The 17,893-nt window shown below is 37.0% G+C and overlaps 1 protein-coding gene across 4 annotated transcripts in view; it reads left to right on the forward strand.

Annotated features, from left to right (window-relative positions):
• Positions 1–1,605: 1,605 nt before the first annotated feature.
• The window catches only part of LOC128211138 (dual 3',5'-cyclic-AMP and -GMP phosphodiesterase 11-like), a 78,634-nt gene continuing 62,346 nt past the window's right edge, over positions 1,606–17,893 (forward strand). For 2 of the 4 annotated variants that reach the window (XM_052915583.1, XM_052915591.1), the window contains exon 1: positions 1,606–4,429. In XM_052915583.1, coding sequence (XP_052771543.1) covers positions 3,590–4,429 — 840 coding nt within the window. In that variant the 5' untranslated portion in view covers positions 1,606–3,589. The remainder of the gene's footprint in view (positions 4,430–17,893) is intronic. The other 2 variants (XM_052915601.1, XM_052915608.1) reach the window with 2 other exon arrangements.

Below are 17,893 nucleotides of genomic sequence, written 5' to 3' on the forward strand. Positions count from 1 at the left end.
CGGCGGGTCGCGGATGTATGCATGCGCTAAATTAAAGTAGTTCGAAAAAATAATATCAATTAATTGTAGTGTTTTAACGTTTTATTTGTATTACTAAGTCTAAATTGATACCAAGTGAAGTGTATTATTGCATAAATCATTGAGATTCTTCAGATTTAAGTCCTTGGGCTCAACTGCTAAATTGAAATTACTACGCGATCTACTTTCAGCGTAGTTAAAAGTCTAAAATTCTGAGCAGCTGTTATCATTTTTCCCGCGTTCGTTATATATTGATGTACGGAAATGGCATATATTTATGAGTTTAATTATGACAAATATCACCCACTTAAGAAATCCCAAAAAGGTAATACTAAACTTGAATGAAATGAAAGGCTACAAATACCTTTTAATAAACCACTCGTTTTGTGCGTATTTATGAACTCTCCCGCCCTGACGACATGTCAATGTGAAGTGGTTACTCCTTTTGCATTCAGATATATGGTTTTTATTGCTGTATTTAACTTCAAACAGTGAGAGCGCATAATATTTCTCAATGAAAAATTTCAATGTTGTAATTAATAGCTTAGATTCATGTCAGTGTACAGGGGCGCACTTTGGGAGTGGGGGCACACTTGGGGAGTGGGGACGCATTTGGGAAGTGGGGGCGCACTTGGGGGTTAGGGCGCACATGGGGGGTCTGGGCGCCAGTAAGGGCGTTCGAATCACCTCCCCTTATGGGAAAGGCTCCGCATGTGGTACTGAATGTTTTGGTCATCTCCGGAATAAAAACATTGCTCTCCAACTCGGATGAATAAAAGATAACTATTTATCTTAAGTAAAAAATGGTGCATTCTGGGGTATTTTATGTATATTGTTTTCTACAGCATTGATATAAAACGCTATATAGATAATTTTTGATGCACGATTGTACGAAAATTCTTTTTGCCTTAATTTTCGTTGTTTTATTGTCACCATAAATCTTAGACTTCGGCAGATATCTCTGAGATCAAAGCGAAAATTGCCTGGCAATAAGGAATTTATCAAAGCTAAATCAATAAAGGTATCTGAATTGATACACACACCAGGGGAGGCAATTTTATGGAATTGTAAAAGCAATAGACAATCATGTATTTAAAACAAACAAGAGTGCAGGCATGTTTAATGTACATTTTTCGTGAGTAATTACAGTGCATTGTATTTGTTCGATTTTAAACGTTATTTAGAGTGTTTTTTTATCAAACTTAACGTAGTGAATGGCTAAAGTTTCCCTTGTACTCGATCAAATTTCGGCTATATAATTCACCGTACGTGATGTATTCTTCTGATAAAACGCACAGTTTTGTCGGTACGAAACTCGAATGATTAAGATAAAATGAGAAAATGAATCCATTGTAATGTTTATAGGTTCGTGGTTTCACATTAAAATGCGTTAAGTCTACAATTCCATTAACTGATGCATTTTGACATTTATACGTGATCGATTTTAGATACCAACGATTCGAGATCATATCTCAATGTCTTTGTAAACATACACACATTTATTGGCGTGCGTTGGTTTTCACAGACATCTTAATTTTTTCTCCTCATATGAATGCATTTACACTTTACACTTACACCGAATCGCATATTGTGTTTGGCCTAATCGGTCGAGACCAAATCTCGATACATCTTGAAACTAATGAAATATTGTCGTCAGTTCTGATGTCAGAAGGCCTGTATCTGCAGAAACATCTTGATCTAACTTGGACTTAATGCTAGCGGCTATCGGGATTTATTTAATTCAAAGGTGGAATATTTCCATTAACGCTGGTGGCGCGTGTGCGAACATTGTCATAATATCAACATAATGATGTTTGTTTTTTATCCAGTAATGTTTTATTCATACAAACGATATGACTTGAATGTCTAATGTTGCTGTCCATATTCTGCGTGTTAAAATCGGTATGAAAACCTACAAAACTAGAATACTCACAATAGCTTTAACGCTTTGTGACACGATAAATATTGCATCCATTTTTAGCTGGATTCGGCGTAAAACTAATATTTTCGTTTACACGCGCTTGTATCTGCTTTTTGGAGATATCTTTGAGGGGAACAGATAACAGAGAAGGCATTTAAACGCATACCAGAATCATCGATTAAAACTCAAGGATATTTTGTTCCTTCTACGTTTTCTCCAGTCAAGATTATAAACTTTACCAAGATCTAGCTGAGGCGAAAGGAAATGCTTAATGTGTGAGTGGGGAGAATGTACACAAATAACAACTTGGATTAACCCGGAGACTGGCACTTTTCATAAAAAGACGATCTGTTTTGTTTTAACTCAGGAAACAGAGCTATATAACATCTCATCGAGCGGTGTTCTGTATTCAACCTGGAGTTGAGCTTATTAATTACTGATTGTGTTTTATTCTTCCGGGGAATATTCTGTGATTTCCATGTGTTTTAAAACCCCACGTGATAGCGTTAAAGCCTAGGGTTGGTTCAATTATAGGCTCTAGACCTGATTTAAACATCGATTTCTTTACATGACTTATCTCATGTTTTATTCCATTGACAAACAATGCCTCTTTTTATTGCATTCACTCTTTAGATTAATCTAATGTCAAGTTGTAATGTTTAAAAACACCTACGCAGTTTGTCCAAAAGTCGGTGAATATTAAAACAGCTACAGGATGCCTCTCCGATACTTCTGGAAAAATAAGCAGGTGCATTTACAATCAAAACATAGAGGTGTTGATTGCATAACCATAAATATTTAATTGCAAGAAGAACAATTGCTTTGCTTAAACAGCACATAACAAGTGAAGAACAAGGAATACTCATTGCAATATACAGTATTAACAAAGCATTTAAAGCATATTATTTAATAGCAGAATCGTCTTTTAACCAAAGCATCATTATGAGTGAAGAAGTTATTGGAAAAATTAAAGACAACTAGCAGTGGAACGTCATCAGAATCTATGCACGAGGCTGTATTCGGAATAATTGTGTTCAGTATCAACGGAGAAGGAAAACCAGGCTCCGAATGTTGGAACCTTTTTGTGGGATTAATACTTTCATTGAGACGATGTCGGTGAAGCTTGGTGATACTTGTTGAAAGCGTAAACGTGGGAAACAAAGGCTCGTATCTGACGATCTGTCATCCGTTCCACGCTACTTGGCTTTGCTTTGGATGGGCGTACAGCGCTGGAGATATAGACAGCCTACAAGGTTTAATACATTCTTGATGTGTTTTTGTACAATATTGTACGGTTGTTTAAAAGGTGGGATTTCTCAAACCACAAGGAAGTATAACGTAAACACTACAGTCATTTTTATTTTTACTACTGCCAGTTTTAGTGAGTTATATGGAATGTGCGTGGATAAACGCGCTTGATCAGTTTCGTGGTTTTACTTGGATTTTAAATGACAATATCGACTGGATAGTTTGCTTTAATAACTAACTTAAATTTGCTTAAACAACATTAGATGGAATACTTTGTGCTTTACAATGTGTGTATTGGCCATACCAGTGCCATGTTTACAAATATTTAAAAATCGATCGTGTTTGCTCCGATTCGGTTAATTGCCTGTCCAAATACGCTATCAGTATATAGGACGGTGGTACATGAATTCAGGCAAACTGGATTCGCCACACGCCGCGCTGGGAAGACAGCGTAGGGCTTACCGTCCCCGACTTCTGTTTAAGCGCTCACAGAGCAAGGGCTCAAATGTCGGGATGACGGAGGGAGCGCCGGAAAGCGACCCGCTCCCTCCTACCACTCGCGAAGAGTACGACCGCACGGAGAAATGGCTCGACGACCACCCGGACTTCGTGCACGACTACTTCGCAAGAAAGGCGAAGCGGAGTATGATAGACGGGTGGTTGATATCGCACGCCATAAAACACACGGCCGCCGGCTTAATGCAGTCCGACGGAACCTCTTCAGCAGGATCAAAGAATAATTCGAAGAATAATTCTGGAGCTAACACACCTGTTCGGAAAATATCTGCTCAGGAGTTTGAGAAAGGTGGAATTTTGAACCCTATGGTTAGCATGGTGGAAGGAGTTACGACTTTCCTTAGCCCGTCTCCAACGGCGCAATCCCCCTCCGCGGGGCGGCTCTTTAACCGCAGCCGGAGCGAACTGAAGGAGTTGGACGAAAAGGAACTGATGTACGAACTTGTTATAGATATATGCAATGACTTGGATGTTACAAGCTTGTGCTACAAAATCCTCAACAACTGTTGTACATTGTTAAATGCCGATAGGTGTTCTATGTTTCTCGTCAAGGGAAAGGGTACTAACGAACGCTACCTCGTCGCTAAGTTGTTCGATGTGAACGGAAGAGCATCCCTCGAGGAGCTATCGAACGGGAAAGAGGAGATACGGGTACCGTGGGGTATGGGAATTATCGGGTACGTCGCCAAGACGGGAGAAGTTGTCAACATACCAGATGCATACAAGGTAGGTGTTTTTGCTTTCACGAACTGCATGTATGTATATCCCTAATTTCTTAATGTAGCTTTGACCTTTTTGTCGTAGTTAACCATTGAAAACGTCGATCTCCTAACGTGAATAAATATATCAGGAATCTTGTAAACAACGCGTTTGTCTTGTTTGCATTTGAATAAGCTTTTCGTTCTCTCTCACAAATAGAAAAGCTATAAAGAGTCTTGGGTTCCATAAAATCTTTAATAAAAAAGGATATAGCTGAAAACGATGCTGTAAAGTAAGCCCTAAACAAAACGTCAATACAAAGAAATTGATAAGTTCTAGCTCTGGCTGTATCCAAATGTCATATGCAAATGTGAATAGAAATAAATGTGAGAATCATGTTGCCTGACCTTCAGAAAACCTTTTAAATTTGTTCCAAGCATTCAGCTAGAATAAGCTTATAGTCTTATGAGTCCTCCGCCTAACAATGCTATGGCATTTCTTTATAATCCTTAACATAAGATATCGCTTTAAGGATCTATGGCAGCTTCGCTGATCCATGGTTTTCTATAGGATTTGTATTAATCATTCTGTCATTGGAGGTTTTAATCATAACCTTACTTAATGGAAAATCATGAAAGGACCACCATTTTAGCTTTACGAAACGCCAGAATTCTGACTTTTTTTCATTCGCCATCACCGAATGATAGTTTGACATGATCAAAACGTCTCTTAATGGAAAATCATGAAAGAACCACCATGTTAGCTCCACAAAATGCAAGAATTCAGAATTTATTCTACATTCGCCATGACCGAATGATAGTTTGACAGAGACCGTAGATATACTGTAATGTTTACAAATCTAATGTCAGTTTGTTTAAGGAAAATGTCGTTAACCCCTCTGGAAGCCGGATACCAATATATCTGGAACAGTTTACAAATTTCGTCACCCAGTTTCTTGATATATTGGACCAATTTCCGTTCCTCGTTATAACTAGGATAAACATCTTTGATTTATGGGGCACCTTGATTACACTTGGGCTGTTTATTCGCGAGACCCTTTAAAATCAGAACAAAAGTGCATCTTTTGTAAACAGAGGGTTATAACGCAATTGCCGTTTTAAAGCGATTCATCTTGATCATAATGTGTGTTGACTTTTCACCAAACGCATCAAGTGGTTTATGCCTTTGCAAATATTCTGATATCAGATTTCATATGTAAGTAATAATAATCCTTTGAAATCCGTTTGATACGTCTATTCCTTCGCTTATGACATTCAACTCTGACGCAATGAAAATAAGGTTTGGTACGGTTGAATTACGAACTTTAAAACCATTATAGTGTACGCAAATGTGGTTAAATACTATACGACTTAAGGTCACTATGAGTTTACTGTCGACTTATATATTCATATGTACGATCATATTTCTGACTAATATGGAACTACGAACCGGCGGCCGTACATGATGAATGATTTGAGTCCTAACTACAATAATCTGTTTTAACGTCACAAATGGCAACACACTGTTCGTTTTTATTACCTCAACTTTGTGTTCCTTGGTTCTTACTGGTCATTCACTCAAAAATGTAGCAAAACAATGAAACTATGACGCTAACATAATTTCAAATTAAGACTCAGATCGCCTAAGATCTTTATTGATACCGTCTCCTTTGCCTAGTGGTTAAGGCGTCCGCATACGGAACGGGAGGTCAAAGGTTCGAGTCTCACACTTGGCTTGTTCTGACATGGCCGGTTGCGGACCCGGCAGCCAGTTAAATCGAGGGGCCTTCCTACCAGGCGCCAGGTATAACGAATGTACGAGGTGTCTCATAAGCCCATCGGGCTGGCCCTTAACTAAGACGGGTGAAAAATATATACTAAACAAACACTTTTATCAAAGCGGTTCCATTAATGCTCGCACAGAAATACATTTGAAACGTTTCATTATTCAGAGGCGAAGAAACTCAGATTCCTATCCTGACTCTAATTATGCTGTGTATAAAACACTGAACATGCTTTAACATCCAAACGTAAATGAACGAACATGTGTTGGCTATATATCGCCAGTACGCATTTTATTCCCATAAAATTAATTGTAATGTTTAAATTATGTTTATTTCCGACGTAAAATTATGGCACAGTCTTACTGACTTCACTTTTGTTATAAATAAGGCATCATTAATTTACACAACATGTGTTAGCATTTAAGCCAAAAATAGTTGCAAACGTTACTTACAAACCTCTGTGTCATCTTTTAAAAAAAGTTTATAACCTGGTCTCAGAATATCTTGGAGCTTCTTTAGCAATTTGCCATTAAATTAGTTTTTTCCTTAAAAATAAAACGATGTTTTTTAGTAAACATGAATGTTCGAAATCGATTTTTTAGCATTTTCTTTTGAATTTTCGATGAAATATCGTTTTATTTTCTTCTCATCAACATTTTGAAGATACAAATTCTAGCATACTCGTACGTAAATGTAAAACTCGATTATTATAATTAGATTTGTTTTCTTGAACGCCTCATTCTTGAGCTCCTCATACCGAATTCCGTTGCGGACATTTGTGTTGCCCTTCAAAACGCAGTGAATGAAGAAAAGACATTTATTATTGTATTGACAATAAACCATATTTCAACCAGGACAGTGGTAACAAAGAAGCTGATATTAATGGGAAAAGAGGAACCAAATAATTATGCATGTTTCGTGCTGTTTCCGAATGACGTCTCCGTGCAAGATTTTACATAAATAATGAAGCATTTAATGATCAATTGCCCGAAATACGACTGACACGCCAGATCAGGCAATATCAACTTAATTGCGTGTTTAGCGTCAGGTTTCAGTTTCAGAACATACGTACCAATCTATCCTCATACTCATAGCCTATATGAAATGAGTTATGAAAACGCCGATGGATGGTACTAGACAGGACCCCCACTCTCTCCCCCCCCCCCCCCCCCCAACCCAACATCTGTCGGGAAACGGCAACGACAAGCATAGTGTCTTTGAGGCGCTGGCAAAAGTTATCGCATTGAGTGAAACTTAAAGATACAATTATACACCTACAAGTTCCTATATGGCTTCAGATGAACCTTCTTTTAGTCTTTTTTATACTCGACTCAAGTTACTTTATAATCATATTAGTTTCATAACTGCAACTCTCCTTGCTTAAAAAAACCTTGGGCTTTTTGTATCAGTTTTCAAGGCCAAAAACGTACCAGCCAGAGATGACGCTAAACACTGCATCAATTTGGCATGGCCCGAAATGTTGAACAAATATAGGCCGACAGTTGTTAAACTCTGATTTCGTGAGTCAAGAACCATAAATCCATGTAGAGTAGTGAGAGTCGCTGCTAAAAATGAACAAGATGTAGTCGTATGACGCACGCCGGCCATGGAAACACAGGACTCCGATGTAATAAAATGTTTATATTAACCCACATCGAGACGCGTTCATAGTAATCGTAACATCTATTAATACATGCGTGAGTGGCTAATAACCACTTGAGTGACAGAAGATAATTCAGCGGTCAGTGGCTATGACGTCACAAACTGTCGTCTGCCGACCCCCCGTATTGTGTACACGGATTACCCTCAGATGTCCCCTACTTTGCAGTAATACACCTCACCCCACCGCGTCTAGTCAACGGGCCCTCGAACTTAATTGCTATACCCTTCAACCGTATCTCTAAATAAGACTGTGGACTGATATCTGCTCGTAGATATATATACATAATGATTGATGAGTTTGAAAATGGATTTGAAGTGATAAAATATATGTTGACATAAAATGAGCATGGACGTTTTGCGTGGTTTTGTGTTTTGTTAGTCTTAGAAAACTTAGTCTGATCGTCGAACTTATGTATGACTATATACAATTCTAAACCCCTTGACTCAATATCGATTGGCTCGAATTTCTCGTTGGCTCGAATTGGATGTAAAGGACCGAATTTGTTTTACCTGGGACCAATACCTACTCCCAGGTTTTACTAATTGTAAGCATTCCCGCTTGGCTCGATTTTCGCGAGGCTCCCCAAGTATTTTTGCCGGTAACCTGGAATATCGAGCCAACGGGTTTCGTCTCCAGTGTCATTCGAAGGGTGAAAGGGAAGAGGTTCTATCTTCTTCTTTACTTAATGTCACTTAAAACCTTTGCATTCACCCCTCGCATTCTTTCTTAGGGTTGAGCACCTCTCTTTTTAGTGCGCGGTAATCAGGGTCTTTTGAGGATTACTCGGGATTCGAAATGGCGGTACGCGGTACGCAGAAACTTTGGCAGTATTTGGTACAAAGGTTGCATACTTGTTTAGTATTATTTGTTACGCTTGATTTGGGTAGAACATTGTTGATTTTCAATGTAGGTATGTAATAAAAACACTTAAAGTTTTACTACATTTATTTTACAAGTGTAGTACATGTGAGTACATCAGTAGTTTAAATCATACTGTCTCTCTAATACATCTAGAGCTTCCATCTTGGTGCATTAGCTGGGCGGTTACTGATTTGCATATAGAGGCGCAGCTCACAACATTACAAACGTGACGGAGCATTCTGCGTGCAAGGGGCGACATGGATTCAGCATCCTTCATGGATTGTCCCTGAAGTTTAATCTTAGTTTTAATTTCTACATCATGGTCCTCGAGGTCGTGAAGCCTACACTCAGTGAGGACAAAATGTCTGGCAATAAGGCATAGTGTACATAGTACATGACATTCACATATGTTTCCTTCCTTGTTCTTAAGGGTCTTACACAAATATCATTAAAGTTTACTCATGAAACTCCAAACATATAAAGCCGTTTAACCAAAATTGCACTAACATTCGTGCAAACAATAATTGTCAAATACAAAATTAATAACCAAGGAAATAAATTGAAAATATCTTCCTCATTTTCAACTTCCTTTCCGCAAAGGCCAGGATATCTTCGCTGGGCTCTAATGTACTACTCAATGTTTACTAATCACATTCTTAAGATATGCTTCCCAGATAATCCTTGATATCCATCTGTTGAGCACTGTTCACAACGACTCAGCCTAATCATCGATATGCTAGGTGTCTTCCTTTCCAATCAGTTGGCACCCACGAAGCAGACAAGAGCTGTTGTGACATAAATGTATAAGTGGTCAAGCCATGAATTTGCATAATTGAATTAATTGTTGTTTGAGGTGCATTAATAATATTACAATGTTTCTGGGTTTCGTCAATTTATTGCCAAACGTGAGACACTATGTAACAGAAAGAGCAATGCTTCATGCAGCGGTCATGATAACGAACGGTCTCAAGTCCGAGTCTAGACTTGGACCCTGAAAAACACTTTTACAACACAGTCGAAACCCGTTGGCTCTATATCCCAATGACCAGCCAAAATACTTCGAGCCTCCCGAATATCGAGCCAAGCGAGAATGCTTACAAAGAGTTAAACAAGATCGGTCCTTGACATCCAGTTCGAGCCAACGAGGACATCGAGTCAAGCGATATCGAGCGAACGGGTTTCGACTGTATTAAAAAGTAATATTTTTTCCATGTGTTATATAAAATTAAAGCCAAATGATTGAGAAAAAAAGTAATAAATCTCATCAAATTTCATCATCAGTACCCTGCTAGGAGGAAAGGTACAATGGAATGAAAATTTTCAGTTTTGCCACTTGAGTCTGAACTCAGACTTGAGACTGTTCGAGATCATGGCCCTAGATATATGTATCGTGTGCCCCACGGTTTTCCAGCGTTTGAATTGCAATCATATGCACAAAGACAAGCACTATTCCTATCGTAACTACTCGGCCATCTCCGGCAATCTACTCGGCCATCTCCGGCAAATTGGATATATTAACTTCTTTGGATAATAGCCGAAAAGTGTCCCAATTGGCAATAAACTTCAAGCAAATGCTTAGTTGCTTATTTCTTACAGACAATTCTCAGACAACACTCTCCTAAAATGTATAACAACTATCTGCAGACATCGAAAACACTTCTAAATGTCTTTCAAATATTCCCAAATGATCTTTGATGAAAACCAGGGTTGATAAAATATCAGAAGCCATCAAGAATGCACGTCACAGTACAACAAACGGTCATTCACATGAGCATGCATATGGAACGCCAAATCTACATTAACGCAAATATTTGAACGGCTCTCCAAACAATTAGATTCCTCTTCATTTGATTTAAAGAAGACACGAATCGAATTAATGAAAGAATTAGAGACTTCTCGAAATCATTTGGAGAGCTGGAAGATTTTTCCAAATCAACTGAATTAAAGACCCCTGCTATTGAATTGTAGAGCTCTCCAAATTAGGAAGAGTCCACACTTATTCAATTGGAGACCTCCAAATCATTACTGTATATTGTTCTGTTTTAAATTTAGCCGCATTTATGTTCTCAACAAGTGAATTATAAAGCTCATTAAAAGCTATTTTCAAATCAATTGTGGATATTAAAAGTTCGGATTTGTTTTAATTGAAGTTATCTAAAATCATTTGTTGCCCTCGTGAATAGAATATGAGCTCTGTGCAAATGATCTGAAGAGCTCTATTGATTGAATTATTTGAATTATTGCTAGCAATAATTATACAATGAAAACATCATATAATTAGAGACCTCTTCTAATCAATTATTGATTCATTCGAAGAGGTCTTCAAACCATTTAAAGAGGTCCCTTATTATTTAAAGAGGTATCTAATGATTCAAAGAGCTCTTCAAATATTAGAGTTTATAAATATATGGCGTTCTATACATGCAACGTCTAATTCTCCCCTATGGATTCCCATCTGATTACTTTCTTTTATCATCCATTATTGGCATCGCTTCTGGTTCAATATATTCATTGCATGATGCGATGTTTGAGATGTAAGTCTTACAACAGTGGAACCGTTTCCTCTGCCAGCACCGTAGGGTTTTCTCTGAATGCAGTAATTGCATCTATAATAACGTTTTCAGAATAAATGTATTGAATGGAAGTATTTCCTCCTCATTTTGTTCAATCAGAGAGACACAGTTCAAACCAGTTAACTACATGTACCGTACTTAAAGGGACTCGACACCAGGTGATGCAATTGCAAGAAAAAGAAAGAAAATTATCAAAAAACTTACATAACATTGATCTTGTTGAGTACAACGCATTGAAGCTTACTTACTGGTGTATCACATCGCTTACGACATATGCAATATTAGCAGTTTTAGCGGATTTTTACAAATCGAAATTTACTTGGGTTGTCTACCACGTAAATTCCACTTAGTATCAAAATAGCGTACGAATATTTGTCTGTACTCTTTAACATAAATGAGTTCAACTGGGGAACCATTATGCGCTATATTCAAACGGTGAATTTCGGATGGGACAGAAACATGATTTTTCGTTTATTCTTTTGATCATGAAAAGTGATGTATTATCGGCCTACTACCTCGCATTGACAGTTCTAGGATTGTTTTGAGCAAATACTGGAGTTGCCGTTTTTGGACTATCTGGTGTCCGGTCCCTTTAATGAATCAAAATCATTCATTTTTTCGTGGTGTCTGTGTAGTTTTTTCCCATCTTCCCAAAAGGCAGAATAGGAGCGATTAAATTGTTTTTATGTTTTGGCATCATGGTCAATTTCCTTCTCTGTTTCTAACAAGAAATTATCACCAAGAACACACTCTTTTAATGAACCTGGCAAAACTTTTTCTGCCATCACAAGGCCTTTACAATAGCACAAATACAAATGCTACAATACCAGATGGGTTTGTGAATGCGAGAGCTTTGTGCAAAGTTTACCTTAAGTTATCATTAGACATCTTTTTTCTTTATTGCGTAAGAGAAATGTTATGATATTGATTATAAAGCTTTCAGAAAAAAATGGCTGCGTCTACCGCGTCAGAAATATTTCATATATTTTTTTATATAAAAAGATATTGCATACTAGATGAAGCAAAAACCTAATGATATACATCTTTCTTTCATGTTGTCTATGCGGCTTTGCTATTGAACTGTCAAATTATCTTAGGCCCGTCACCGATTGTGGTTTGATTTGATATTTTCTTCTGCATAACGGTTTTTACCAGAAAAAAACAGCACTCATAGAATGGCATTTAAGTGTGTGTGGGCGATGACCTAGCCTTTTAAGGGACTTGCGCATGATTTTTTGTGAATGCACTTTTATATGACAAAATAAAGTATGGCAAATCATAAGGATTGTAAAAACAAAAAATACCCAAATCTGGAACCCTTCAGAAAATGCTGATATTTGCTCAAATATCGTCTTTGAAGGCCACAATTTTCATTAGCGTAAATAACGCTAATGGTCACTTAATTACGGCGTTGTTGTTGCGTGATTGGTTGATTGACATTATCACGTAATGTTATCAATGTATTGTTAAAAGGTCAAAATATTCATCCCTTTTGTATAAGTCCTGTTGCCTTATTGATTTAGACGTCGGCCTCCTAATCTTTTCTTGACTTTACTTGCGTGGGTTGGCACACCGCTAAAACCAAAATGCGTTATTTTACTCTACTGTAATCGTATTTTTTTCTGCAATTTCGATATCCTATAGAAAACTTATGGTAAAATAAGTGTTTTTAGATGCATTACCGGGAAAACTAATTTTTCGTCCAAAAACATGAGCGAGTACCTTTAACTGACTGAAAAAAACACAGTATTTCCAAATGGTTTTAAATTGACATAACAATATACATAGAGTGTTTATAACAAACGTTTGGAAGCACTTGCCTCTTTTCCTTGCCTGCTGTAAATAAATGTATGCCTCTATTCTGTGTCAATAAAATGTCCCTTAAATCATAGGCAAACAGCACGTAATCCTGAAATAAATAGACATTTCAGCTTGATCTTGCTTGCAGATCGATGGCCAATATTTTCATAGATGTTCCTGGTCATGTAATCATGTATTTAAAGTTTGTCCTTAATTGTACTTTTATGGGGTCAGCCATCTTGCTCGTTATCTTGGATTTCTCGAAAAATCATTATGCGACACGAACACCCTCACTTTTCTTACATCCTAGTTGTTCATCTTTCGAGGGGACATTTAAAGCGTCTCTCTCACAGTTTAAGCCAACGAGGAATTCGAGCCAAGCGAGTTCGAGCCAACAGGGTTACGTGTGCTTTTAAGCTGCACTCTTACAGATTTAACGTTTTGGCGACTTTATTTTTATTTTTTGTCTTGGAACAAACCAACTTTTGCGAAAATGCATGGAAACCAGTGATATAAGACTGTTGACAAATCAGATGGCAGGTTTTTGTATTTATGTTCAAAGACTTAGGGAGTATGCATTTTTATTAAACATTAGTAACGCTTTAGCCGTAAAACATTTTCGAACGTAAATATTAAAAACTGCGATCTGGTATTGTGTCATCAGTCATATATCACTGGTTTCCATGCATTTTCGCAAAATATAGCTCGTTCCAAGACAAAAAAGTTAAAAAATGTCAAATTGGTATATCTGTGAGAGTGTAGCTTTAAAGCACACAGACTCCCACCCCCGGAACGAACTAGAATAATACACATTTAAGATGGTCTTGCGTTTAAAGCCTTACCTTCTGAAAAAAAAAACACAACTAAAAATACAATACGTGCACAGTCGGACCCTGTTGGCTCGAACTCGCTTGGCTCGAATTCCTCGTTGGCTCAAACTGAATTGTAAAGGACCGATTTCTTTAACTTGACGGTAAGCCTTCCTGCTTGGCTTGAATTTTTCGAACCCCGAGCAAATTTCACCGTTTCCTGCGAGTTCGAAGCCAGCGGGTTTCGGCTGTATATTAAATTTCTTTAAATGATTAAGTTTCCACGTCATCATGACAAAACACTTTATATAAGGTCACATTTGTAAACCGTGTTAAATAAGGACATATCAAACCATTGAATTATGTATACTTCACCTTTATCTTGGACGAATTACTTTTACAAACTTGCGAAAGATGACGAATTACATCCTCTGAGGAACGTTTTTATTAGGCACAGACTTTCAACTAATACGACATGTCTCAATGAAGGTTTAAACGAATTGCTTGGACGCATGTGAAATTGGTTATTTGACAAAAATGTTAATGAAAAAAATTGCCCAATAGTTATGCTTACATGCACTTATGCAAATATACGACCGTGGCAGTACATTATGATGTGTCTTTCTTCCAGAAATATGGTATTAAGCAACCAACTTCAGAGCCTTCTTAAAGGGACTACCTCATGTTTTTTGTGAATTCTATTTTTTTGTTTGACGAAATGAAGTGTAACATATCATTAGGAATGTTAAAACTAAGATAGTGACGTCTGCAACCTTCAACATATGTTGATATATGCTCGCATTGTCTTTGTCCACGATTTGAATAGCGTTAATTATCCTTATGTTGAAGAATGAGTCCGTGTGGGTGTGAGGTTTTTTTGTCAGTTTTCTAATTTTTCTTGCATGTACTGGCGTGGATTCGCACCCCACTTAAACCAGAATAGTGTTTATACTGTATGTGTATTTTCCCTGCAATCCGGTATCAAAGAGTAAAATAGTTGTAATATAAATGTTTTCAGATGCATTACCGGTAAAAAAAACGTGCAAAACATAAGCGACTCCCTTTAAAGGTATAAAACACGAGCCATGATAATCATAGTACTTGAACCATTTCGTTCTGTCACGTCTGTTTGTTCATATACCAAGTTTTTTTAGTCAGGTGTAACATTTCATTCATAGTTGTTTTCCGTTCCGCGCCTTTTCGCCGAAGGCTCAATGCAAAATTCTTTAAATAAGATAAGGTATAGTTTTACGTGACATTGTTCCACGCAGTCCATTGTGACCACTGACTAGAATGTACATAATACAAAAGAAACAATGTTTAGGGACTGGTCCAGTAGCTAACACATAACCAAGATCCTGTTTAACAATGCAAGGATCATTGCACAATAGTCTAAACGAGAGACAAACAACGTCACACGACAACAAACAAGTTACATTGTAGTATTTTGGTGGTTTTATTGCAGGCATGTGTTCATTTGCTGATTTTCGCTCCTCATGGAGCAGTGTATTAGGAAACTTTGTACGAATGTGACCAATTGAAGATGGGCGAATTAATGCATTAAACACATTCTAAACAGGATGCATTTTATATATATTTACTTACAGGGTGTTATTAAACAAATGAAGTTTCTTTGTATATGACATTCGGAACACCTTGGCCATTTTCCACTGAAAACAAGATTTCTGACAATGTAAATCGTCCAAATAGACCCGAGGTTGTTTTCGATGGAAAATGGCCGAAGTGACCCGAATGTGTATTCATTTGTTTGTATGAATTTAACATTATTGATCTGTTCAAATTAAAATGGTTGCACTTAAGGTTTGTAGAGATAAAAGGGCTAATAATCTGCATTATTTCGCTTGTGTCCTTTTCAAGTCTTGATTGAAATGAAGCGTCGTTTTGGTTTATTCAGAACATGTTTTATTCCTATATATTAAACCTACATGATACAAATCAGGCTGTACGCATACATATATGTTAATTTATGCAGCACATTAGGTATCGAAACTCAGAGAAAAAGATATCATATTTTGTTTTAATCACCAGACCACAATCCTTGACATTCGAAGTGTAATTTTATAGAGATTGCAATGTAAAGGCGTCCCTCTCATGCAGAATCAAATTAAAGCGGAATATTATGTAACTGACATATATAATCATCGTCAGGTTCAATGTCCTTAATGTAGATAATTTGGACAAGTAGGGCGTATTAAATCTGACAGTTTTAAAAATGCATTGGGTATTAAATGGGTAACTGCACCAGCAAAAACTAAATTTTCTCTTGGTTGAGGTTTTTCAGTCGAACCCCGTTGGCTCGAACTCGTTTTGCTCGAATTGCTTGTTGGTCGAACTGTATGTTAAGGACCCATTTCCTTATACTGAAGGTGAAAATTCCCGCTTGGCTCGAATGTTCCGAGGTTTGGGGTATTTTCGCCGGTCCAGGGCAGTTCGAGCCAACGGGGTTTGACTGTATAGGAAATGTTTTACGCATTATTTGTTTGATTGAGGGGATTGTAAACTTTACCTTACCCTAACCCTAACCCTATACGTATTTTTTAAACCGAATCCCCGAAATCTCATGTAATATGTACGATATCCATGTTCTTCATTCGAGTTTCACGTTCATTAGACATGCATACCAACAACATGGATATCCATCATTGAAATTAAACTAATTAAAATTCCCATGTTTTGTTTTTGAATCTTTAACTAATACGTGACAACAACATTATATACCTCAATCGTTAAACGAACTTGATTTCAAGAAAATGCGTTCTTTAATTTATGTTAAATGAACGTTAAAGTCCTCTTTCGGGCTTAAATGTGGATTAATTTATTCCATGTGCAGACATTGATAAAGTCAGCCTAATGTAAACATTCTAAACGGTTTTTCAGACAGTTGCACAATATGATAATTTAGCCAAGTATTAATGCATAAACATTAAACTGAAAGTTACTGCTGACAGATTGCTTGCCAAAATAAGCAACAAATACACTTTGCAGACCAACATTGGCAACAGAGGATAATGTAAAATAGTTACAACAGGGACAAGTTCAGGCGCCAAAACATTTCTTCGATCTTTGTTAATGGCACTCGCTCATGTTTTGGCACCAAAAATATTTTTTTCTGGTAATGCGTCCGAAAACACTTACATATATTATCATTATTGAGTTTATATGGGAAATGTTTTTACATTATTGAAATGATGGAAGGGATCCACAATTAAACCTTAAACCTAACCCTAACCAACCCTTACTATTCCAAAATCGAATTCCCTAAATATTCGATTTCGTTTACCATATAACTTTTTCGGCATATATATCTTCAGCATGGCTATTGCAAAATATTTACATTTAATAAATAGTTGTTTGTATTAAAGTTTACTTTGATATGTATCTTATATACAGACCGTTCCAAGCCGGTGACCGCAATAGTATTGATCACGCAATTTATTATTGTTGTTTTGAAAACTTTTGTGATCTGTGTTTGTGGTCTTGTTACGTTGTGTGTTTCTCGTTGTACGTCTGTCTGGTCTTGATTGATGTTCATTAAAACAGGGTCAAGGTAAAATCAATCGGAACTCCTCGGCCATTTTCCTTTGAAAACAACCTTGGATGTATATGGCGGTTTACAATGTCAGATGTTTTTACATTTAACTACGCTGCAAAAGATCGCGTAGTAATTTCAGTTCGGCAGTTTGACTTTATGCCTTTACTTTTTGGAATATTAATTATTTATGTAATAATTCACCTGACTGGCAATCAAATTGAACTTAATATTACAAAATACACATTTACATAACAAAACAATTAATTGATACCATTATTTGAAATTTTACGAACAACATCTACTGATGTACCGGCATATATCCGATGTTATTTCGATGGAAATGGCCGAGGTGTTCCAAGTGAGGTAAAACATATTCTTTGTAGTTGTCTTTGTTTTGTTTAGAACAGGTGATATAACGCTGCTTTATATCCCTCATCAGCGTGCGAACA

Source organism: Mya arenaria, chromosome 2 (assembly GCF_026914265.1).
Source record: "Mya arenaria isolate MELC-2E11 chromosome 2, ASM2691426v1".
In the NCBI taxonomy this organism is placed as follows: domain Eukaryota; kingdom Metazoa; phylum Mollusca; class Bivalvia; order Myida; family Myidae; genus Mya; species Mya arenaria.